The 26,896-nt window shown below is 43.4% G+C and overlaps 1 protein-coding gene across 1 annotated transcript in view; it reads left to right on the top strand.

The window, feature by feature from the left end:
* The window catches only part of PCSK5 (proprotein convertase subtilisin/kexin type 5), a 450,143-nt gene extending 430,949 nt beyond the window's left edge, over window positions 1-19,194 (top strand). The window contains 3 exon segments of the mRNA XM_045085372.1: window positions 9,697-9,797; window positions 11,573-11,759; window positions 16,195-19,194. Coding sequence (XP_044941307.1) covers window positions 9,697-9,797; window positions 11,573-11,759; window positions 16,195-16,601 — 695 coding nt within the window. The 3' untranslated portion in view covers window positions 16,602-19,194.
* The last annotated feature ends 7,702 nt before the right edge of the window (window positions 19,195-26,896 follow it).

The raw sequence follows: 26,896 nt of genomic DNA, 5'->3' as shown, positions 1-26,896 counted from the left end.
CCATCAGCAACCCAGCTGGCAGCCCTGGGGAGTTCCTGGGCTGGAGGTGAGGTCTTCAGGGGCAGTGTCCCCCTCTCACTCTTGTTTTAAGATCTCAGCTTGGATTTTAGCCCACATCTAACAGGAAGCACTTTTTAGTTGCTATTATGATAGAAAAGTTAAACTCACAGACACCATCCCCTCCATCTAGTCTCAGAGCAAAGCAGATGGGTGGCATCTGTCAGACAACTATTATGTATTTATATTCCTTTTCTGGTCCAAAGTGATTTCATCTTATTTTTGAACCCATATAACATTTTATTTATTTGTTTGTTTGTTTGTTTATTTTTGGTTCTGTTTATATTTATTCTACTATTTCAGTCCGTGGAGTGTACGGGTTAGGCCAGAAGCTGAATTCACATGTGATTTTTTTGATGTAGGTGTGTTACTAATGGACAATCAGATTCTTGGAAGAGCACCATGCCCTAAACTATCCTTCTGCTATACAAATGCCTAGGGGTCGGGTATAGTTAGAGTGTTTGTTTTGGTTTTTGGTACTTAGTACTGTTAGATGAAACAAGCAAATGCCAGCCTGTTACGGTCTGCTTCTACTCTTGCTTCCTTTCCCTTCCAAAATGATTCATCTTGGAGCAGTTAGTTGACCCCATAGAAACATCAAGAATGAAGATGAGAAATTCAGCTCCTTCCCCACCCTGGGAGAAGACCGTCAGCCACCCTTGCTGTCTACCCACAAAACTGACCTTCCTAAGTACTATCTTGATGATATTTTATTTTATAATAACTTCTCCCCAGGTGCTTCCCAAGTACATAGGAATATAGTCTTCTCCAGACTGAAGGTGGCTTCCATTATCACTATGCCTTAATGCCCCCCAAATCTACTTCTCCTTCCCAAATGGTTTTCCTGAATCTAGTTCCATACAACCAGTTGCTTGCTAATGAACTGCTCCACATTTCAAACTTGAAATGTAAATGCAGTTTTCTCCAGCCCCCTCACCCCATCCGTAGACCACCTTCGCTCATGCTCCCCATCTTGATGAATGGTTCCACTATCTACCCAGTTGCCTGAGGCAGTAACCTGGTCCGATTACCCTCTAATCCCCCTGTCTCAACCCTTACATTCGGTTTGTCCTCAACTCCTGTCCATCCACGCCTATCTCTTAACTCCCTCTCCCTCTCTCCGCTTTGTAGTATCAATGCCTTAGTTCAGACTCGTATCTCCCCTAACAAGTTATTCACCAATCTCTAACTGGCCTTCTTGCTTCCAGTATTAGCCATTGTTTACCAACCGGACCTCCATTATGTTCTCAGATTGATCTTTCTATGTGACAAATACCATAATGATACTTCTCTGCTTAAAACTGACTCTCCCGGGGCGCCTGGGTGGCTCAGTGGGTTAAGCCGCTGCCTTCGGCTCAGGTCATGATCTCAGGGTCCTGGGATCGAGTCCCACTCGGGCTCTCTGCTCAGCGAGGAGCCTGCTTCCCTCTCTCTCTCTCTCTCTGCCTGCCTCTCCATCTAATTGTGATTTCTCTCTGTCAAATAAATAAATAAAATCTTAAAAAAAAAAAAAAAAACTGACTCTCCCTCGGCAGTGCCTGCGTGGCTCAGTTAGTGTCCAATTCTTGGTTTTGGCTCAGGTCCTGATCTCAGGGTCCTGGGATCACGCCCTGCATCAGGCTCTGCACTCAGCAAAGAGTCTCCTTATCTCTCTCCCGCTGCTCCTCCCCCATGTTCGCTCGCATTGTATGTCTCTCTCTCAAATAAATGATAACATCTTTTTAAAAAATGACTCTCCATGGATTCAAGAATAGAATCTTAACTTAGTTAACTCTGAAAATGAGGTTCGTCGTCTTGGGCCTGACCTCACCCCTCACCACCTCCTCCACCACCCTCTAAATCCAGATGTAGTCAGTTTCTGTAAACCTGAACCAACCTTGCCCTTTCTCTTTCCTCAATACTTTCCCTAGCCTGCTGTGCCTGGCTACCTCTTTCTAACCCATTACAGTCGATATTTCCTCCACAAAGCCTTCCTTAATCCCTATATTGTGTTCCTTTAGTACTCTCCATTCATCCATCTGCTTAGTTATCCAACCAATGTTTCTCCTGCAGTATGGCCCAGACAAGGGTTCGTGCCCTGGAGCCCAGAGGGCATATTTTATGTTATTTATTCTTTTTCTCTGTCTCTTTAAGCTGAGATCCTCAAAGGCAAAGATTAATACATCTCATTTGCCTTTGCTTTTTGTTTGTTTTTGTCTTTAATCAATTTATTTACTTGTTAGACAGAGAGAGAGATAGAAAGCAGAAGCAGGGGCAGAAGGAGAGGGACAAGCAGACTCCCCGCTGAGCAGGGAGTCTTGCAAGGGGCTCGATCCCAGGACTCTGAGATCATGACCTGAGCAGCCACTTAACCGACTGAACAACCCACCCCCACATCTCACTTACCTCTGTATCTCCAGCACTCAGCACAGTCATAGAGATGGGCAGTGACAGCGGCCAGTGGCTCCAAGGGCACTTCAAGCAAACGGTGATGGTGCCGGGCAGGGAGACCAAGCTTGCTGGGCTAAGGCCACCTCTAGAACAGTCCATGACACATATGACACAGAGGAGCTCTGTCCTCTGTAGGCCTCTATTTCCAGCCCACCATGAAGGTGACCATCAGAATGGCCCTCCAAGGCTGAAGCAGCAGGGGAAGTCCATCTCCAGCAGGCAGGGGCTGGAAAGACTTAAGGCCATGGTGCACAATCTCCAGTTCTCCACTCTGCGATTTTCAAGGACACCATGGACCTCATCTGCTTGGAGGGCAAATTAGGCGAAAATCGGCTCACGTCTTTCCTGGCCTGCCTCCATGGCAAGGTCATTAAGCTTGGCAGCTTCCCTCAAGTCCGCAAGGTGCACGCCGCCAAGTTCAAAACCAATTTCCCCACATGCCAGGGGATTCTTTCTCCCATGACACAAAGTTAGAGAATGAAATGCGGCCGGAAGAGAGGCCGGGCACGAGTCACCGGGAGGGGCCGCCCTGCAAAATGCGCAAGAGTTGGCCCAGAGAGCAGGTCATGGTCAAGGTGCTTGAGAAGGTGGGGAGATAGGGGAACACGGACATCCCCGTGCTGGACCCACAAGAGGAAGAGATGACAGGCCGGAACTTCCACACCTTCAACTTCGGGGACACCTGAACTTCCAGGCCAAGGCGCATGCCGCGAGTACGCCTGTGGGCTTCATCCAAGCCCTGGGCCGCCTGAACCTCCCGTGGAAAGGCAAGCAGCGCCAGACCACCGCCTGCTCCGGAAGGTTCCTCTGGATTCCGAACACCTGAGTGACGCCTCGCCGAAGAAACAGCAGCTCGAGGCGCAGAAACTTTAGGAGCTGGAGGAGCAAAGACGATAAAAGCGCCAAGGGAAAGAGGCTGAGGAGAGGCACGGAGCCAAGGAAAAGACAAAGAATAAATAGGGGAGAGAGAAAAAAAGAGAGAGGAGACGCTTCCCAAGAGGGAACAAAAACAGAGCGGCCACGAACACCGCCCGAATCAGAAAAAGCTCGAGAAGCTACAAGCCGAGGAGCCGAAAAAGCTACGAGAGAAATTAAGGTGGCAGAGCGGAAGCAGCACTCGGCGGAAGCGGCGCTCAGCGGAAGCGTCGTGGGCAGGCGGTCGAGCCAATCGCAGGGCTGCTAGGCCGAGCCCGGCACCGCCCATGGGGCGTGGCTGATAGCTGCAGCTCCGAGCCACCTGTCTGGCTGTGGGCTGCCACCTGCGTGTTTCCTGGGGGGTCAATGTCACAGCCCTCCACCCCACCGCTTTCTTTGGGCTGCTTGCAACCATACATCCCCCCCCCCAAATAAGTCTTAATACCAAGAAGGATGACAACAATAACAACAACTTGGAATATGCAATAATTTTTGTTATCTTGGAGTGACTATCAGTGACATAAAAATTAATCTTAGCTACAAAGTGCTTAGACTGGTGGACGATCTAAACTAGCCTGGAACTGGTCACATGCTATCCATACCAGGCCTAGAATTTCTTTTAAGTAACTCACAACGCGGTGTATCAGCACTATCCAAATAAAATGTAATGCAAGCCATACACACATTTTTTATTTTTTTTTAAAGATTTTATTGATTTATTTGTCAGAGAGAGAGCAGAAGCACAGAGAGCATCAGGCAGAACAGGGAGAGTAGGCAGAGGGAGAAGCAGGCTCCCCGCTGAGCAAGGAGCCCAATGTGGGACTCGATCCCAGGACTCTGGGATCATGACCTGAGCTGAAGGCAGACACCTAACCAGCTGAGACACCCAGGTGTCCCATACGCACATTTTCAAATGTTTCAGTGCTCACATTTTAAACAATAAAAATAAATGGGTAAAATTAATTTTAATAATATATGTAGTTAACATATCCAAAATATAATCATTTCAACGTGTAATTGATGTAAAAATTGAGAATTTTACCTGCGAAGTCTCCACAATCTGATGTTTATTTTGCACTTATAGCAAAGCTCAAGTTGTCCTAGCCACATTTCCAGGGCTCAGTAGGGCTCAGTAGCGCAAGGGGTTAGTGGCTACCATACTGGCCAACACAGTCTAATTTAGAATAATGGTTTCAGATGGTATTTTGGCGGGAGACCATCTTCTTCAGAAGAAATCTTAGGCTGGATCCTATGATGCAAATGGACCCGAGCAGAGCTGCTCAGATTGGAGTGGGGAGCCCAGGCAGAATCTCAAGAGCCCCAGAATGCCCTCCTCTGCCCCTCATACCACTCCCAGGCAGTCCTGGAGGCAAGTCCATGAAAACTCTGCCATGCTGTAGCTCCCACCTTCCCCTATCTGCAACTGACTCCCATCTTTGAAAGAACTGGCCTTCTGAATACACTTGCATTAAGTCACCATTCATTTGTATTCTCTTATTTTCATTCCGGAGACACCTATAGTCACTGCTCAAAACTTCTAATTAGAATAAGCAAATGAGGGGCGCCTGGGTGGCTCAGTGGGTTAGGCCTCTGCCTTCGGCTCAGGTCATGATCCCAGGGTCCTGGGATCGAGCCCCGCATCGGGTTCTCTGCTCTGCGGGGAGCCTGCTTCCTCCTCTCTCTCTCTGCTTGCCTCTCTGCCTATGTGTGATCTCTGTCAGATAAATAAAGAAAAAATCTTTAAAAAAAAAAAAGAATAAGCAAATGAGGGGATACATTGAATTGGGGGTACAGTGGGAGTGTGGTTGAAAGTTGGCATTATCCCTGGCTGTATCATAGTAAATATGGTGCTGGCTTTCCATTAGATTTTCCGAGACTGCCATTACTAGATGTGTGGGCCTTTATTCTAACTAGGATTGCCAGATAAAACCCTATATTCTGATGTGCGAAATCTGACAACCCTGATTCCAATGTCCTAGGGCATTGCAGTGGGCTAGAGCCCTTGGGATTTTCATCAAGACCAGGCAACCATCATTAGATTATTTAATGTCTCAACCTCAGCCAACCAAAACAGAACACTAGCTTTTTAAGGAAAAAAAAGAAATTTTTTTTTTTTTGGGCAGGGATAGTAGAAATTATTAGTGATCTTGTAAGCACAGTCTGAAAACCTATAAATATCTTTAATTGGGTTTGAGGATTTCCTCAGTGGATTAAGGATGATGGTTCTGAAGATTACCAATCTCAAAAGTTCATCAGCACATCCAGAACATGAAATACTACTATTCAGGGCCAAAAAGGGAGAGCAATCAAGCCACAACAAGACACAGAGGAAGCATAAATGCATATTACTGTGTGAAGGAAGCCAATGTGAAAAGTCTATAGATTATAGGATTCCAACTGTGTGAGATTTTGGAAAAGGCAAAACTATGGTGGAAACAGTAGAAGGCCAGTGGATGGTCGCCAGGGGTGATGGGCAGAGAGAGATGAAGAGACAAAGCACAGAGGATTTTAAGGCAGTGAATAGACTCTGTATGACAGTCTCATGATGGATATGTATTCTTATACATTGGTCCAAACCCATAGGATGTACAACAGCAAGAGAGAACCCTAGGGTAAACTAGAGACTTTGGGTGAAAATGATATGTCTATATAGGTTTATCTTTGGGTAAGAAAAAAAAAGTACCATGCTAGTGAGTGTTGATAACAGGGGACCCTATGCACATGGTAGGAGCAAAGTCCACAGGAAATCTCTGTGCCTTCCCCTCTATTTCGCTGTAAACTTAAAATTTCTTTTAAAAAAATAGTCTTACAAAAGAAATTCATCAACACATTCTTCCTGATAATGTACGCGAAGGATGGCTGGTCCTAGCTGGGTGCATCTCGCAGCTGTTCTAAGGCCTCTTCCTCCTGTATTTGACTTGAACCCTAGATGGGCCTGCTGGAAGGCTTCCATGTGTGGGGCTCACTGTATGTACCATCCTACGATCACTGTGCCGCACACAGCTGGGGCTGCTTAGTGAATCTTCCAGTTTTGCAAGATCTAGATTACGAAACTGGGGGACAAGTTTGCTCCTGGGTTATAAACTGGGTGGAAAAAAAGGATGGATTCCAAGGTACCTCCCTAAAACACTAGCTGTCATACTATGAAATGAGGAGACACAAAAATTACAGGGAAAATTTTGTAACCTAAATAAGCAATGTACCAACTGGATTGCATTCATTCAAAGTTGACTGCCCAGTGGTTTCTATCAGAGTTGTAAAAAAATTATGCCAAAGCACTGGACAGGATGTGGGTAGGCAACAGATGGTCCCCCAAGGCCTTATATTACCTTTGTATGCAGTTGGCTCCTCCATAATTATCTCATTCTTTACCTTTACACATTTAACTTTTTATTTATCCTCCTCGCAAAATTATTTGAAATTAAAATCCATGCTGGTAGCCAAAACCACTGTAGTCTTTCCAGCTTCCTCTTCCTGTGTGGAATGACACCATGGATGTCCCCAGGGGTTGCTCTGTGTTGCTGAACTCATCCTGTGGGGGTCAGTCCAAGGGAAAGCTAGTAGTGAGTTCTGAATTCTAAGGAAATCTCAAAGCCATCTTTATAGGTCCCATAGTTGCTGCAGATTCTTAGAAGCAATGACAAATGTAGGTTGTTAAACTTGGAAACAATAGGAAAACAATCTGGAAATTAACAAACTGCCTTTGGCAAAAGACTCTGCATACCCAGGATGTATGGATTGTGCAATAAATCAATATAAGGAGATATAACTGGTGACAGGTAGTGCCTTTGGGGATCACCCAGGTATAGATATCCAATAAGGGGTTAATATCCAAAATATATAAAGAACTCCTACAACTTAACGAAAAAAAAAACCTGATTGCAAAGTAGGAAGAAGTCTGGAATAGACTTTTTTCCTAAGAAGACATGCAAATTACCTACAGTCAATGAAAAGACATTCAACATTACTCATCAGAGAAATGCAAATCAAAACCACAATGAGATTTCTACCTTAGACTGGTCAGAATGACTAATACCAAAGAGACAAGAAATGGCAAGTATCGGTGTTGATGTAGAGAAAAGGAAACTCTTGTAGACTATTTGGTAGGAATGTAAATTGGTACAGCCACTAGGGAAAACAGTATGGAGATTTGTCAAAAATTAAAAATAAAAATACGGTATGATCCATTTTACTCAAAGAAAATATAAACACTAATGTGAAAAGATATATGCATCTTAAGTTTCTAGCAGCATTCCTTACAATAGCCAAATTACAGTAGCAGCCCAAGTGTCCATTGATAGATGAATGGTTGAAGAAGATGTGGTATACATATAATAGAATGTTTCTCATCCATAAAAAAAAGAATGAAATCTTACCATTCATGACAACATGGATGGACTTAGAGCATACGATGTTGAATGAAATAAGTCAGACAAAGAAAGACCAATACCATATGATTTCACTTCTACATAGAAGCCAAAAAAAAAAAAAAAAAAAACCAAGATAAATGAACAAACAAGTAGATTTGTAACTACAGATAACAAACTGGCGGTTGCCAGAGGGCAGGGGGTGGAGTGGGAGGACGGGTACTATAGTGAAAGGGATTTGGAGGTACAAACTTCCAGTTATAAAATAAGTAAGTCACAGGAATGGAAAGTACAGCATAGGGAATATAGTTAATAATATTGGAATAACGTTGTGTGGTGGCCGATGGGACAATACTTGGCGTGGTGGACACTTCGTAATGTACATAATTGTTGAATCACTGTTGTACACCTGAAACTGATATAATATTGTGTCAACTACACTTCAATTGAAAACTTAAAAATAATAAAATGGCTTTGAATTGGTGTCACTACAGGCAGCCCCCAATCTAAGAAGCTGCTGGATAATAAAGGTTTATTCTCTAAACTGTTGTTCAGAGCTCAGAATTTTTTTTCCATAGAAACACCATATGATGGAGCTCACTGATCAGACATGAAAGTTGATTTAACTACTAGTGATTGTGAAGGACAGGACCCAAGGATCTACTAAAATTCAACTAACCACTCTGTACAGTGTTCTTCTCATGGGAAGACCTATATCAAGTTCCAACTCACAATGTCAGGCACATTCCATGTCCCCCATCCACCTCCTTGCTCGTTTTTGAAATTCTCAGCAAAAACACCAGGACCTTCCTAATGGAATAAATGAGAATTCAGGTCTCCTGTCTCTAAATCCTTTTTGGAAGTTATCCCTTAATATCTGAACAAAAGGTAATGTTGGGTCAGTCATTCTTAGGGTCTCTGAATTAGGAGAGTAGGGTGTTACCTCCACAAAAACGGAGTCTGTAGATTCTGACCTCCTCTACTTGGTGGGTCATAAGGGGTTAAGGCAGAGAGTATGATTTAAAGAATATTTACTATAGGTCAACAAATGTGAATTTGAATCTTGACCATTATCTATATACACTTGAATGAATGACTTAACATATCTGGGTCTTACTTTTCATTTATTTAAAAAAATAATAAATAGGGGAACCTGAGTCTTCAGTCAGGCAAACATCTGACTCTTGATTTCAGCTCAGGTCATATCGGGCTTGCGAGATCCAACCCTGTGTCAGTCTCTACACTGGGCGTGGATCCTGATTGGGGTTTTTTCTCTCTCTTTCCCTCTGCCCCTCTCCATGTCTGTCTGTCTGTCTGTCTCTCTCTCTCTCTCGAATTAATTAATTAATTAATAATAGTAATAAATAAATAGCATGTCAAATTTTTGGAAAGAAAGGTTTTAGCTTTCAAGAGAACTTCTAAGGAATCCATCCTCCCCAAATTAAGAACAAGTGGTCAAAAGGATCTGCTAAATTCTTTTAGCCCTGCCTTTTAAATTCTGAGTCTAGTCTTTCTTAGAAGCTGCCTGACCATGATTTCCTCACTAACTGAGTATTAGGACCCTCCAAACTATCTGCTATCATTTTCCTCCTTCATATTAGTTAAACAATAAGCAGAATGACAAAAGTTTATACCCTTTCTACAAGATTTCCCATTCTCCAAAAATCTTTCTTTTTTGCTGTCATCAAAGATCTATCACTTTGCAACCCTCCATTTCCAAATGAGCGTTTACATTGACTGGACTTCTAGGTCTTCACTTGGTGTCTTGCAGAATTTCCCACCACCCCCATCTCCTCAATCAATCCATCCTTCTACTTCAATTTGCTTGACATGTTCCTTGCTCCTAAGAGTTTTGGACCCAAGACAGGTTGAAATCTAAGGTCAGCCCTCATAATTTAGGATCACTTTATTTTTTTTTTCCTTTCAGGAAAAGGAGCACTTAATTGCTTATCCTGTGTGTGGAGCTACCATCTAGCTGGAGGAATCTGCGCCTCAGACTGTCTGGTGGGAGAATACAGAGTGGGAGAGGTACTGAGAGCTGGGCAGGCTGTGCCCTCCTCCATCTCTGCAGAGGTGTGGGAGGTCTTTCTGGGAAAATCAGGAAGTCTTACAATTCCCATGCTTGCTCTAGTTTTATAACCTTCTACCACCGCATCACAGAAGGGTGCTACCCACCTGTAGCCTTCATCTCCAAGCAACTGAGATGACCTAAGATAAATAATTGGGAAGTTAGATAATGAGGACCTCAGATTTATCTCTACATTCATTGCTCATGATCTTAAAAGTTTCGGCGCCACTTAAGAATTTTGTATCAGAGATTAAAAAAATATTAGGGTGCCTAGGGGCTCAATCAGTTGAGCATCGGACTCTTGATTTTGGCTCAGGGTCATCATCTCAGGGTCCTGGGATCAAGCCCCAGGTCAGGTTCTACGTTCAGTGTGAAGTCTGCTTGAGATGCTCTTTCCTTTTTCTCTCAGGTCCTTCCCCACTCAACACCCCCCCAATAAATAAATCTTAAAAGAAAGAAGAAATATCTTCTCTCCTACTCCTCTGCTATCTGACCTGAAATGCCTGAATAATGTCAAAACTACACAACTGCTGCAGGCCTTCCATTTCCTCCACCCTGCACAGTGTATTAAGAGAGATATATTTCATTTCCTTGCCTAGAAACCAGGGAAATTCTGAATTCACTAACTTCTTGTGCTTCCAGTAGAAACTAAGCAAATCTTTCCTTGGTGAAATTAACATGACCCAACATATTCACATAGGAGTTCTCTTTACATCCTTCCACCTTGGAGAAACTCCTCAATTTCAGAGAGATTAGATAATTTGCGAACGATCACCTGGGTAGTAAGTAACCAAGTTGGGATATTGAACCCAGGGGTCCTGACAGCTAACCCAGGATTTGGTAAGACAATCACAGCTGAGACAGGACCCTATCAGCACCCGAAATGTGCTCAAAGGTTCAACAAAGGCAATTTCCATTCCTTTCTTTTCTACCATACCACCCTTCCAAAGCACGGAAGTAAAACAGGAAGACATCGACATTTTTAGCACCACTGAAGCAGCCTCTTGTCAGGAGGGAAGCCACTTTCTCCTTATCTCTTATTTTACTGTTTTAGCTAAACAGTCACAAATATTATGATGGGGCAGGGTCACACGCGGCATCTAACAGCACAAAGGCCAAGTGGACTAATGAGTGCAGGTGTCAGGTCAAAGAAAACCCCAGGGCAGACCTGATGAAACGTGGCATTTGATGGGTCACCTGTGTTGGTGACATTGGAGCAAGGTGCTGGGGATTCTCTCAACTAGGACAGCACAAAAAGAGGGTCCCTGCCCCTCAGCTGTCTGGGCTGTTGCCATGTGGGAGTGATGACCGTGTTGACAGTCTAGTTTTTAAAGAGAAACTAGGAACTGATTTACAAGTGAAATATCCCAGTTTTGAAATGTGGGCAATGAACTGAAAATTTTATAAAGGGTGAAGGTCCAGACACAACTTGTCCTTGACCAGGTACAGCACATGAGCTGTCTGTTCTGTAACTTGTGCGGTTCTAGAAGCCTGTTCTCCCACTGTTGTTACCAGAGGATCTCAGATGCAGAGACCCAGCAGTGGTTTCCCCCAAGTGCAGCCAGGTGGGTCTTTCACCTTAAACCATGAAAGTGGACCCAGAACAAGCTGTCTTTCTTCTGTCCCCTACATGCCTCCCTTCCTCATGGAGACAAGATGGAACTCCCACCTGGGAACTCCAGTGCCTTGTTGATTCCTCCACACTCAAAAAGAATCTCCCAATTGTTCTTACCAGGGGGAGAAGTTTAACTGTGAAAAATGTGATGGGAGCTGCGTGGAATGCAAGGGACCTGGCACTAAGAACTGTACCGTGTGCCCTGCCAACCTGGTGCTGTTTGTGGATGACGGCCGTTGCCTACACTGCTGTAATGGGTCCGATTCCTCTAATGCCCAGGACTGCTGTGACTGCCGGAACACCACAGGTGAGCTGAGAGGAAGAGCAGCCTGCAGAGGAAGGGCCTAGACTCCGGAAGGGGATGAGAGCACAGGGGAGAGAGGATAGAAAGTTCTGGAGAACAAATAGAGCGATCTTTTTATTGAATGCCTGCTATGTGCTTACCATCCCTAAAACTTTCTGTCCATCAACTCATAGAAGTAGATCCTTTTAAATTTTTTTTTAAACATTTATTTATTTATTTCAGAAAGAGAGTGTGAGAGCACAAGTCAGGGGAAGGACAGAAGGAGAGGGAGAGACAGAATCTTCAAGAAGACTGCCTGCTGAGTGTGGAACCCAACTCGGGGCTTGATCCAAAGACCCAGAGGTCATGATCTGAGCTGAAATCAAGAGTCAGCCAGTTGACCAACTAAGCCATCCAAGTGCCTCTAAGTATATTGTTTGAAAGGAATCTCTACACCCAACCTGGGGCTCTAACACATGACCCCAAGAGTGCTCTATCTACTGAGCCAGCCAGGCACCCCTATAAGTAGGTATTTTTAATCCCCTTTTGCAGATGAGGAGACCAAGATTCAAAGAGTTTGATTAGCATGTTCAAGTCCACAACAATGTTAAGGGCTCATCTGGAGTTAGACTGTAGGTCCTTCAGACTGCAAAGCCTGCATTCTTTCCACTACCGTGCCGCCTCTAAGACAACTCGAGTTGGTCTAGAATCTCATCTTTTAAAAAAGATTTTATTCTACAGAAGAGAGAAAGCGCACACACACACACACACACACACACGGGCATGTGAATGAGGGGAGAGGGAGAGGGAGAATCTCATGCAGACCCCTCACTGAGCGTGGAACCAGACTCAGAACTCAATCTTATGACCCTGAGATGATGACCTGAGCAGACAATAAGAGTCAGACCCTTCACAGACTGAGCCACCCAGGTGCCCCTAGAGTCTCTTCTTTATAAACTTACTATCTTCTTTTTTATTCTTCTCTCCTGGGGGGGAAAAAAAAGGAAAAGAATCAACGATCAAAGAAGCTGATGGCAATGTTACGTTGATTCTGCTATAGACTCATTCTATGGAAGTCAGCCCAAGTCTGGGGCTCCCCTTAGAGACTTAAAGCATTTTATTTATTTTTTTAAAGATTTTATTTATTTGACAGACAGAGAGATCACAAGTAGGTAGAGAGGCAGGCAGAGAGAGAGGAGGAAGCAGGCTCCCTGCCAAGCAGAGAGCCCGATGCGGGGCTCGATCCCAGGACCCTGAAATCATGACCTGAGCCGAAGGCAGAGGCTTCAACCCACTGAGCCACCCAGGCGCCCCGACTTAAAGCATTTTAAAAATGAACATTCGACAAAGGCTAAAAGGAAACAAAATTCCTTTTACCAATTCCCAGGCCCTCAACTGCCTCCTTCTCCCAACCCCATCCATATGCATATGGGTACTTGGGCTTCACAGGCCACAAACTCAGAAAGATCCCAAATGGAGTGATTCCTTCTTAAATAAATAAATAAATAAATAAATATTTAGTCAGTTAGTTATAAAATATTTGTATTGATGTGTTAATTATTATATATTTTTCTTCTTAAAATACATTCTCTAGTCCAGAAGCAGATCATTCTCTTGGGGTTCAGATGTATCCTGACCTGACAAAAAGACATCATATTTACATGAACCTGTCCATGTATAAGTGAAGAAAAGCTCGGACCCATACTGCTACTGGCCATTTTTTAAAAATTTTTCTTGTTAGCTTTTTCAATTAAATTCTAAAATCATCTTTCCAAAAACGAATGATTTCCTTCTTTTAGCTTTCCTACCCCCACAAACACCTGGTCTCTACAGCCTCTCATACATAACCACCGTCAGGGCCTGATTGCCTAATATCCACATTATGTCAGCTAAGAGTAATAACCCTCATTACATCAGTGGCTTTAAATGAAACCAGAAGTGGGTGCACACTGGATGCGGAGTTTCTCCAAGACTGTTCCAACTAACAGCAGGTTAGTCAGCCTTCCTGGGCTTTCTGTGGCACTTGAAAATCCCCCTGGGACAACTCTACAAAAGTCTAATTACTCTTGATTACCTGCCCATTTTTTTTTTTTACGGAGACACTCTGCTCCTTCAAAGAAACCAGATCACAGAAGCTGACCCTGACTCTGCAGACTTGAGCCTGGAGCAGAGAAAGACAGGATTGCATATGGCACCCTAGTACCTGAAACAATCTCGAAATATCTTTTAATGATTCTCCTGCCCTAGGCCATATTTCTCTCCAAGCACCACACACAGATCGCTTATCCATCCCTCTGGTGCTTTAATATTTCCTCCAGGGAAAAATTCTGTGCTGATATTGTTAATGTCAAAGGCAATTATGATAGTGCTATTATGTTAGAAGAGGAAATTCTATTTGATAGGAAAAATCCCATGAGGATGAAAGTTTGGACAAAACAGGCAATTTATTTATCACTAGCAAAAAGAAAGGGAGGGGCGCCTGGGTGGCTCAGTGGGTTAAGGCCTCTGCCTTCAGCTCAGGTCATGATCCCAGGATCCTGGGATCGAGCCCCGCATCGGGCTCTCTGCTCAGCGGGGAGCCTGCTTCTCTGCTACTTGTGATCTCTGTCTGTCAGATAAACAAACAAACAAATAAATGAATAAATAAAGATAAATACACAGTGGTGGTGAATCAGACCTAATTGACCAGTACGTAATAAGCAAAAAGAATGGCCCCTCAAATAACTGGCAGCAGAATTAAATCCATTAAGCTAATGTATATAATACACCTAGAATCTCATAAAAGAATCCTGGGGGCAGACTCTAGTGGTTCAAAAACCACTTACGGAAAACTTACCCTGTACAACTTGTACATCCAAGAGAGCCTGCTAGTTTTTTCCCCAGTGCTCTCTTACTCTTTCACTGGTGGATGAAAAACAGGGGGACAACAGGGGGCAGGGTTCTCAACTTCAGAAATCGTCGTTATGATACAGGAGTCTCCTATCCCTCAACTTGGTTGTCAGAATTTTAAGAAGTTACGTCTCTTCCTATCAGAGTAGGGCTACAGAATGCATGACCCCAAAAACACAGTTGTCAGAGTGTATGCCCAAATGTCTCCGGTCCCTAGCATTCAATCTGGATTCCTGGGTTCAAATTTTAATTGCTCCACAGACAAGCTTGTACCTCTGACAGGCAACAATTCATGTCCTCTCTGTGGGTCTCAGTTTCCTCAATTGTCAAGCAACAGACTGACCTAATTTTTTTTTTTTTTTTTTTGTATCATCGCATTGCGTTCTACTGACTGACTGGAGTCAGTCAACTTGGTATTTATTTTTTTTTTTAAGATTTTATTTATTTATTTGACAGACAAGAGATCACAAGTAGGCAGAGAAGCAGGTAGAGAAAGAAGAGGAAGCAGGCTCCCCACAGAGCAGAGAAACCAATGTGGGGCTCGATCCCAGGACCCTGGGATCACGACCTGAGCAGAAGGCAGAGGCTTTAACCCACTGAGCCACCGAGGCACCCCTCAACTTGGTATTTAAAACAAATCTCCAGGGGTCCCTGTTTGGCTCAGTTGGTTGAGCGTCAGAATCTTGATAATTAGCTCAGGTCTTGATCTCAGGGTCATGAGTTCAAGCCCCATGTTGATTTTCATACTGGGCACATGGAGCCTACTTTAAAAAATAATAATAAATAATAAAACATATCCTATTCTCCAGCTGATTTACCTTTTCTCTATATTTAGCTATGAAGAGTCTGTCCTGCCAGTCTTCAGGTCATTTCCTGGGTTACTTACATTAATGTGGATGTTATCTGGATGGGATACTCCACCATCTTCTCCAGAAGTCTGACCTAATTAATTTCTAAGTCCCCCCCACAACTCTAAAAGTCAATGGTTTGGGGGCACCTGACTGGCTCAGTCAGATAGAACAAGTGATTCTTGATCTCGGGGTTGTGAGTTTGAGCCCCATGTTAGGCATAGAGACTACTTAAAAAAAAAAAGTCAATGGTTTTATAATCTTCTCTGCCCTTGAATATTGGACCAGGTTGAAGGGTACCTGAGGAAAGAAATCAGTCTTAGAGAAAGTCAGAGTTTAAACAAAAAACAGAGCATTTAGCAGTAACTGAAGCACGGCCCAAGATGGAGTATTTTACTAAGAAGGAAATAGAAGAATCAATTGGTCAGGTTGGATACCTGGTGACTGACTCATTAGGTGTGAGGGGACTCTATGTCTCAAATGATCTTCAGCGTAGAAGGGTTTGTTGAACTCGTCCGACACAAACAGGGACTCTCAGGAGGTACATGGTACAATTCTGTAGAGTGTTGTGCCCTCTAGGAAAACCAGAGGTAATGATTCTGCCATTTTAGTTTTCAAAGATAAAGCAAAGCTTTTTACTTCAGAAGCTAGTTTTCCTCATTGCTTTTCTTCTCTCCCATGCTTCCCCACTCTGCTCTTTCTCTGGGGTCTTCTTCCAACAGAGGAGTGTATCTTTCAAGCAAGTGACATTGGGACTGCCAGTGAACATACCAAGATAACCCTGCTCATCACCTCCTCCATTATGCTGGTGCTTCTGCTCGGGGCAGCTGTGATCGTCTGGAGGAAATCGCGGGGCCGAGTCCAGCCAGTGGCGAAGGCTGGCTATGAGAAGCTGGCCAACCCTAGCAAGTCCTATGTTTCCTATAAGAGCAGCCATAGTGAGAACACCAGCTTTGAAGAGGATCAGGTGATTGAGTATAGGGACCGGGACTATGATGAGGATGATGATGATGACATCGTCTACATGGGCCAAGATGGCACTGTTTACCGGAAATTTAAGTATGGGCTTCTAGATGATGATGATGAGGATGAGTTAGAATATGATGATGAGAGTTACTCCTACCAGTAGACAAGAGCCCACCACCCTATGGGGCAATCCTGCCCCATTCCACTCACAGGCATGCATGTGAATGTTATAGTTTGGGGGTTTTATCCCCATACAGTGGGCTGATGTGTGGGTGTTTGTCTTGTCTCTTAACCATGAGTCCAACTAGAGTATGTAAGAGTATGTAAGAATGCTGAAATAATTTGTTCTTCTTTTGAGTGGTTAAACTCAGTTAACCATAACTGAGGAATATGGATAAAATTCAGAGAGATTTCCCTCAAAATAATAAATCAAAATACAGGAAGTTTAAAAAAAGTGAGATTTTTACATTTCATGAGATTAAAAAAAAGTGGACCTTTGTTTCTGTTAGGAATTCTGTAAATGATTTGGGGAGTGGGGGATGGGGAGAGAAAAGAGTTGTTTGTTTCAGGGAATCTTCCTCCCCTGTTAGTGTCATCTTTAGGCAAAGGTTGGTTCTTTTTGGGTCATCTAAAGAGGGTCCTCCTCCTTCTGCTACTTATCACTCCCCTCCAGACTGCCCCTGAGGAGAAGATGATACTACCTGGGCTAAGGGGGTTCCCAACCTACTTAGAGATGAGGAAAGAAAAGGGAGTCAGCATCAGAGCCAAGGAGCCCTGTGCTCAATGGGCTCTGGTTCTTCTGCAGGAATCCACAGCCAGTCTGTTCTAGGGACGAGCAAGTTCGGGCAGAACATAGGTAGCAGCAAGCCAGCAGGACAGAAATCATTACATTTCCAAGAATTGCAGCATTACACACTCATAGTTTTCTAAGAGCTTCTGCGGTGGGAAACACCCACTAAGACATCAAGTAATAGAGAAAAATGGTAGAGTTAACCTAACATAAATGGGGGTAAAATGACAAGAACTGCATCCACTCTGGAAAAACAAACAAACAACTTTGTAGCTTTCATTGGCAGCCTGTCATGGACCTGAGAACTCACGGTAGAAAAAGTTGGAAAGGATTCTAACATGGAAAATCCCAACGCCCTGCTGGCGAGTGTTATCCCAACCTTCTAGCACTCTCTACCTCTAGGATCCATTTCTAGACATCCTAGGCTCTCCTTGGTCCATGCTCTTGTCAAGTACAGGTTCAGGTTTGTGCACTGGGCCATTGTCTACCAACAGTAACACAAAGAGAGGGGCTCTTACCATGTGAAATTACATAAACCAGGTTTTACAGATTTTCTTGTCCAAACAGAAGTTACAGGCAGTGCTGGCAGGGGACCACAAAAAAAAAAAAGAATGACATTTTCAGACGACAATGCTGCTCATAAAAACATTTATCGCACACCTCCTAGGTATCGAGATAATTCCTTTAAGAAAAAAGTCACTTCACTTAGTATCAGGACTTCATGGGGTTGGTACTGTTACTACCCTGTTTTTATAGGAAACCTAAGACTTTTGAGAGGTTAAGTTAAGAGCCCAAGGTCACAGAAGGCTAATCAGGATTCCAGCAAAAAGAATGACCCTGATGGGCATATACTTAATAGCTATGTTCTACTGGCACAAAATAAGAAGCAACCTAAATATAGTATAAAAGGGTGGTTATTATTTTATTTCATGATATGGCAACTATAATATCTTTACTAAATTCATGCATTTTTCTTTTCCTTTAACATAATGTATCACTGACACAGGAAATCTCAGTGAAGAAGCCTTCAGAGTACTGAAGGCCTCCATGTTTCTTAGGGGAGTGCTCGTAAAACAAAGGTTGGCAAACTTTTCTCTGGAAAGGGCCAGATAGTAAATACTTAAGGCTTTGCACAACGATCAACTCAGCCATACGGCACTAATGCAGCCAATCCAGAACAAACAAGTGGGCCACATTCCAATTAAACTTTATTTATGGGTGCTGAAATTTGGATTTAAGGCAATTTCCACAAATCATGAAATACTGTTCTTCTTTGATTTTTGTTTTTTTTCTTCCAGAACTTATAAAGGTATAACCATTCTTAGCTTGGGGAAGTTCAAAATGAGGTAATGGGCCAGACTGGCCAACAGCCTACAGACTGCTGACCTCATCTTTAAACAAAAAATCCTTAAAAAAGAAAATCCTTAAAAATCCATGTGTATTTATACACACATGTTTCCAACAGTTTGATCATTTAAAATCATCCCTTCCAAATCTATCATCTGAAGTTCTGATAGTGCCCTTTTTGATTCTTAGAAAATAAAAATGGATGTAGGATAGCCATCATATCAATAGGAGACTTCTTTATCCCTTCCCGGGTAATTACAGAATGTAGACTAAGCAAGAGTAATTTTATTCATTCTGTGTTGGTTTTCTTCCCTGGTAATTCTGAAGCCCTGACAGACTGAGTTGTACATTTCTTTGTATAGCCTGGAAACGGTTTTCCAAGAAAAATCTGTGTTTATGATACACAGTTAAAGATTAAGTTAGGTTGAAATGACCTTGAATACCAAGAAAAACCTGTGTTGTTACTTTGTGTGAGCCTCAAAAAAAGGCCTGTGCTGTGTGTTGGTACAGTTTAACATCTTTCCTTCCTTGTTCTTGGTCATGCCACCTTATCCTGGGGCTTCTTTTGAACACTGTGCTAACAGCTATCTAAAAGATAAATATGTGGTTGGAAAACAAACTCACTTTTTGGTTTTCTGTTTGCAAATAACTTGGAAATATTGAAAGGATCCTTATAGACTGGAAATGCACCAAGAGGCTGAGCAAGGGCTTGGAAAGTTCCAGTTCATAGACAGCAATTTTAAAATTGGACCCCAAATTAAATCAAGACCAGATAAATGCAAGGGGACTGGCTTATTCACAGCCTATTTCTGAGCCCATTGTGGGCCTGGTATTCTGATTTACCAAGTAAGAGACACAAAACAATGCTGTTTGTTTTAAAGATTTTTATTTATTTATTTATTTATTTGACAGACAGAGATCACAAGTAGGCAGAGAGGCAGGCAGAGAAAGAGAGAGGGAGGCAGACTCCCTGCTGAGCAGAGATTCCCAATGCAGGGCTCAGTCCCAGGACCCTGGGATCATGACCTGAGCCAAAGGCAGAGGCTTTAACCCACTGAGTCACCCAGGCGCCCCAACAATGCTGTTTGTTAAGAGTGCTGTTTTTCCTTTTTATCCATCTACCTCCAATGACTGAAGCTGGTCATAGCTGTTATGAAACTTCTTCCTGAAGAGCAGTCCAAACCATCTGTCAGCCCCACCATCACTGACTCAGTAGGGTTCCCAGTCTCTCTCATCTGGACCTTTCCTGCTTCCTCTTTCAGGAATTTCAGCCTTTTTTTCTCCCAATTTACCCCCTATCCCTTTAGCATAGATCCACCAGATCTCTGGTCCACCGGGCCATTGCATCCAGAGCTCCCCACCATTCATGCTGACTTTGACATTCAAAACATTGCAAGACAGCCACTGCTCTCTCACCAACCAGTGCCCACCCCTCCTTATTTCTCAGATTCCCCATCTGTCCTGAATTGCTTCTGAGTTCCCCAGGACCACATCCTAGCACTTCCTGTCCTTGGGGACACATGGTTCACTCTCCTTAGCATATTCTTCCCTCACCTTGACCAATTGGAAGTTTCCAACCCTCCTTTAAAATCATGTTCCCTTCTTAAAACCTCTCTTGGGCGGTCTTCCTTGACCACCTTGAAGATGAATCACAGTCTCACCTCTGTGTACAGTTTTTCATATCATGTATCAGTACCTACTACTCAATTCTGTGAGGCGGCTACTATTCCCTTTCCAGAACCTAGCACAGTGCCCAGAACTTGGTAAGCAATCAGGAGCTCTTGGTGGAGTTGAGCTTTAGGAAGACAGGACTCACATATATGAAACAACTGGACATTGATGATGGTATTGAGGGCAGGGTTAAGTGGGAAGGGGGAGGAGAGGCGGTGTTGGTTAAGCAGGAGGAGTACAAGGTAACTGCAAATTAGAGCCTCTGGGGGAGTGTTTCAAGGGGGAGATGTGTGCTTTGACTTGATTTGAAAAAGAGAATGTAGAAGGTCTCCCTCAAAATATTCACTGGAGTTAATAAGTAGTTTGTCTGACTTTCCTGATGATAGTAGTGGTAAGATTAATTTACCAAGTATACATTGAGAATCGACCTTGGGGTGCCTGGGTGGCTCAGCTGGTTAAGCATCTGCATTTGGCTCTGGTCATGATCCCAGGGTCATTGGATCGAATCCTGCATCAGGCTCTCTGCTCAGTGGGGAGCCTGATTCTCCCTCTCCCTCTGCCTGCCACCCCCCCTGCTTGTGCTCTCTCTGTCCAATAAATAAAATCTCTTAAAAAAGAAAAAAAGAATCGACCACGTGCCCAGCATTGTTCTAGATGCTGGGAAACATCTAGATGCTGGAAAACACCAGCAAGTGGAACCCATCAGATCTTGGGTCTTAAAGAACTTGCGATCTAGCTGGGGAGACAATAATTAATCATAACAATACACTATCATTTTTGATGCCTTCTATGTGCCAGGCATGGTCATAGGCACTTTTTTCATTTGATCTTAATTAATCTTTACAGCACAACAGCTGGAGAGCAGTAATACGATCTCTTTTTCCAAAGGACACTCAAGGGGCCATCAGTGTGTCTGTGAGTGGTCCAACTGGGTGGGATCTGAGTTGAGGACTTTCCAGTCCCTATTTTTTTCTGCTCTACCACTCTGCTTGTAAGTGAAGCAATCCTTGGATCTCTCCCATTTGGAGATTCATTTTAACTGCATGGAATTTGCCGAAACGACGACTCACCCGACGGTAATGCCAGGGAAGCATGGAGAGTCCGCAGCTCAGGGGCATCATCTCACCCAGAGGCGCTGTGAGCATCAAGGAGGAAAGCGATTATTTTAGGTAATCGTACACATTAACTATATATAAGTCAACACATTAAACTCAAGATAAAGACTTGGGTCTTTACTGCATACATTTGACACTGAAAGAGACATTGCAAGATCTGTTCAGAGTGGAGGAGGTCTGCTTCAGAGTTCATGAAAAAAGAAACTGAAGCGTCTTACCCAAGCTTAGATGCCATCAGTTGAAATAAACAGTGGTCGGGCATTTTGCGCCAAAATGTAATACATGTAAATAGACTGCGTTTCAGAGAGAAACATAAGAATTCTGTCAATGTGACCGGCACAGGCTTTGATTCTAACTGATGATCCTCACATATCAACAACATCTGGTAATAAATCAACATGACCAAAATTTAAGGATGCATTTGAGGTTTCACACTTAAAGCTACCTATGTCTACCCTGCATTGCTCTCAACACAGGCCAAAAAAAAAAAGGCAGGTGGGAAAGGTCAAAAACCAATCATAAAGATGAGGAAAGATAAAAGGAATGACATCTATTTTGTTTATTCTATTGTCTTAGTGACCAACACACCCAGTGATACAAAGTGCTTCCTGGTATAAAAATAATTACATATGTCTGGGCCTTCTGGACTCAGAGTACACACCAGAACTGGGTCCCGTGGCCACACTCCGCTGTAAGGAAGGCTTGAAAGCAAAAATCGGATCAAGAGTAATGAGATCGATTACCTTGTTGGGTTTAGAAAACTCATGACTCATCTTCTGGGACTTTGCTATCCACAATGAAAGTTTTCCCTTATCAAGGAAGAGGAGAATAGGGCAGTGGGGCTGTTAGATAACGTAATAAGAACATCTCCCACTCTAACAAAGGAGTACATTGAAAAGAGCTGATCCCAGCTGCCAAGGGAAATGATAGAAGGCTAATGAAATCATTCTGTGGAGCAAACATGTGTCTGTACAACAATGAGAATGCCAGAGCCCAACAAGACGGAGGTTGGGAGGATTCCCCTCTCTCTACATTATGGTAATCAGTGGAGCCTCCTCTCTGACTAGGAGAGGGATTCTGCACCAAATAGAAATTCTGCTGTAGCCTTGAGGCTGCTTTCAGTTAAAAATTACAGAAGGGTCAACCCAAACTGGCTTCAACTCCAGAGGAAATTAGTGGCTCATTTGATCAAAAAGCCTAGGGTGGGATCGGGTACTACTGGCAATGAGCTCAGCTCCAGGCTGCAGGTCCTGGACAGTCTCCACTGCCCCTCTGTCCTTTGCTGTGTTGGCCGCTTCTCACTGCAGACGTGTCCTCAAAGAGGCAGATTTTTCATAATCTTGGATCCACATCCTACAGGAAGAAGGCCCCACCCTACCCCAGGACAAGTTAAAAAAAAAAAAAAAAGTTCACGGTATCTCATCAGTTCTGAAAATGTATTTGCCAGTTTCTGTGGTGTAAATACACCCATTGTGGCCAATTTCAAGGTCGAATGTGATGTCCCTTGATGTGGAGCCTGGAAGAAATGTGAAGAAGCAAATCCTTACGGTATTTCTGCTATTTACAGAGGCATGAGAGACAAAAACAGCCATGGGGAGTGTAACTGACCGGAAAATGTAACATGATCGGGAAGTGAGGAGTTGGGGATATCTGTTACCTGTGTGTCTAATACAGCTTCTTCAATTGTTAGTTTTAGAACTGAAGTTTTAATCATTGCCAAGTCTAACAACTGACTCAGAAGATTCCTGAACAATTAACAGCTGGCTTTTGTAATCCCGGACAAGCCAGCTTCAACACACCACTTTTTTTCTTTTTTTTCCACACCACTTTTTTTAGGTCGTATCTTTCCCTCTGATTTCTTTCTCTGTCAAATCTCCTAATCAGAAATTCCTGTCTTGTTTCCCTATTAGCTCCTACACTCCAATGCCATCAGGAGGCAACAAAATAATGACTTGTTTGCTTGTTTCCACCAGCAAAGAAAAACTTAATGATAATGTTTTAGCAAAGACTTTAAATTAAGCACACGATTCTGGAGTTCCGTCCATTGCTACCTGTAGTCGACATGGACTGCCTCATGTAATACTTGGGACAGGGTGAGCCAATGTACTCAGTTGTAGTACTGCATGACCAACTACCACAAATACGGCAGCTTAAAATAATACACAATTATTATTATAAGTCTTTTTTTTTTTTAATTTTGCTTATTTCAGAGAAAGATAGCATGAAGCGGGGGACGGAGGGAGAGGGAGAAGCAGACCCCCTGCTAAGCACAGAGCTGTATACAGCCTCGATCCCAGGACCCTGGAAGTGTGACCCGAGCAGAAGGCAGACACTTAACCGACTGAGCCACCCGGATCCCCCGATTTCACAGTTTTATAGGCCAGAAGTCCAGGTAGACTTGACTCGGTTCTCAGCTTATAGTCTCACAAGGGCAAAATCAAGATGCAAGCCTCTTGCCTGGAGGCTTTGGAGAAGAACTCATTTTTCAAGGTGTTCAGGCTGCGGGCAGAATTCAGTTTCCGGCTGGAGGTCAGAGGTCCTCACTTATCTGGCTACTGACCAGGGACCACGCCCAGCTCCTGGAGGCCACTCTGGGCTTGTGGATGGTCCCCAGCCCCTTTCAAAGCCAGCATCCATGCACTGAATCCTCACGCTTTGATTCCTTCTGACTCTCTCTTGCTATCGGCTGGAGAAAACTCTTTGCCTATTTTTTTTTTTAAGATTTTATTTATTTGACACAGAAGAGAGAGATCACAGATAGGCAGAAAGGCGGCAGAGAGAGAGAGGGAGAAGCAGGCTCCCTGCTGAGCAGGGAGCCCGATGTGGGGCTCAATCCCAGGACCCCAAGATTGTGACATGAGCCACCAGGCGCCCCAACTCTTTGCTTTTAAAAGGCTTGCGTGATTAGGTTAGATCCACATAGAGAATCTCCCTTTGACTTTATTATAATTATTTTTTATATTATTATATATAATATTATAATTATACAACATAATTATAGGCATGAGATCTCAGCACATGCACAATCCTGGAGGATCTGAGTGGGAAATCTTTTTTTTTTTTTTTTTTTTTAAGATTTTATTTATTTGACACAGAGAGAATATAAGCAGGGGGAGTGGGAGAGGGAGAAGCAGGCCTCCGGCAGAGCAGAGAGCCCAACATGGGGCTCAATCCCAGAACCCTGGGATCATGACCTGAGCCAAAGGCAGACACTTAAGGACTGAGCCATCCAGGCGCCCCTTGAGTGGAAAATCTTGAGGGGCCACTTTACGACTCTGCCTACCATAAAACTCTTCTGGGAATCAGTTTAGTAAAAACTGTGCTGAGTCTTTTCAGTATTTTTTCTATTTGAATCCACTAAGTCCTCACCAGGAAATACAAACAGTACCAAAGCATTTATAAAAAAAAGTTTTGCTTTTGTTTATAATTTAAAACTAGTTTACAGTACTCTAAAAGTAAGTTTATAAAGACTACACAAAATAAGCTATAATAGTTAATAGTTACATGTAATAATAAGCAAGATATAAAAGTTTATATATACTGCCATTTCAAGTGGATTTCTAAAATTAAAAACCTATGTAGATTATGTAAGCTGAACTGTAGAATGCAAATAAACATTATCTGCCCCCAATGAGTTTAATATTAAGGTAAAAAAACAAATCTGTGTACACATAATGACAAAGTGAGGGACAGTGCAAACAATGCAATGATTCGGGGGGTGGGGGGGACCTACAGCAAAATCATTAGAACCCAGAGACTATGAGAAAAAGCAAATTGATGCCTTTACGTACTTTTTTGGGAGAAAAGCTGAGGGAGGTGTTTGGGAGAATAAAAGTGTCTGTCAGTCTCAGGAAGAGTGAGCACTAAGTCTCTATCTCAACTTTCCTGTCCTCTCTAAAATGACCGGCTCGGTGGGGATGCCTGGCTCGCTCAGTTGGTAGAACCAGCAACTCTTGATCTCCAGGTGGCGTGTGTGAGCCCCATGGTGGGTGTTGAGATTACATAATAAAAAATAGAACAGAATGATAAGCACTTCTCACATGAATTCGAACTCGCAGCTCTATTACAGCTACACGTGATAAAGGCCATCAGTCCTCCTGCAACCCAGGGGTTAGCAGAAAGGCAGGACAGACCTGGCAAGCAGAGACTGTATTTGGGGGACCCCACTTTCTCTTCAGATCATTTCCCCCTCATGTTCATTTCTTAGGAACCCAACGAGCCTCAGTGGGAACGTTGCACAAGTGTCCACAGATTTGGCTCAGGCCGGCCCCCCAAAACTATGCCCTCATCTCAGTTTCAATAATTACATCTCACCCTGTCCATTTGTAAACTATTCCTAAATAGGAAGGCCCCCCTTTTTCTTAAATCTTTCCCCAATTAGACTCATCATGTCTGTATTCATTTTTATATAGACAATTTGGCATAACAGAAATACCATGACTTTGAGAGTTCAAGATTCCTGGGATAGAATTCCAGCTCTGACCCTTCCTTGTGTGGGATCTTGATCAAGTTACTGACGCTCTGATTCCTCACTATGGGTGAGGAAACTTGAACACCAGACCTCGCAAGGCTGCCATGAGGAATGAACAACATTACATATGCAAAGGGCCTGGTATACAAGAGGGGTTCTATAAATGCTAACTGCCCCCCCACTCCCTCCCATATCATTTTAGTGGCAGTGAAAGCTTGTTAATAGTCTCCCTCCCATGAACCCACATTTTGAAAGGATTTGTGAAGCAAGATTACATGAGGGAGAGAAAAGAAGACCTAACCTGCTCTACACACTTAATCTGGAAGCAAATACACACCAGCTCAGCACTTTGTAACAATGCTTTGGCAAAGCAAACACGTTGGATGAGTGGTTTTATGTAAGCATATCATAAACCGGATTGTCTTACTTGATTTCTCAACAGACAGGGAAACAGGAGATTGTTCTTTCAGAAACCCAGTGATTTGCTCCCAGGCCAGGAGGAAATCAAATCCTTTCCTCAATAAGATGAGGAAAGTTCTGGTTAAAGGGCCATACATGGGGCACCTGGGTGGCTTAGTGGGTTAAAGCCTTGCCTTTGGCTCAGGTCATGGTCTCGGGGTCCTGGGATCGAGCCCCGCATCGGGCTCTCTGCTCGGTGGGGAGATTGCCTCCTCTTCTCTCTGCCTACTTGCGATCTCTCTCTGTCAAATAAAGAAATAAAATCATTTTAAAAAATAAAATAAAAGACCATATATTCAAAACATGTTGGTCAAATACGTGACCTCTAATGAAATCTGTTCCTCTCTCTACACCTTCTCTTTTTCTAAAAAGCAACCAAGCTCTACCCCAGTAGAACACTATTTTGTTCTTGTTTTTTAATCATCTTCCACACCCAACACGGTACTCGAACTCATGATCCTGAGATCAAGCGTTGCGCACTCTCCCGACTGAGCCAGCCAGGCATCCCCACAGAATAGTCTCTTAATAGAAATCCTGGGGACACCTAGACTGTCTCAGGGAACCCACGCTCCTCCAATAAACCCCTTCTTTCTCCCCAAGTCATT

This window comes from Mustela putorius, unplaced genomic scaffold (genome assembly GCF_011764305.1).
Source record: "Mustela putorius furo isolate JIRA1106 unplaced genomic scaffold, ASM1176430v1.1 tig00000854_pilon_pilon_pilon, whole genome shotgun sequence".
Lineage (NCBI taxonomy): Eukaryota > Metazoa > Chordata > Mammalia > Carnivora > Mustelidae > Mustela > Mustela putorius.
The sequence above is the reverse complement of the archived record's forward strand: the minus strand, read 5'-3'. Positions and strand labels throughout refer to the sequence as shown.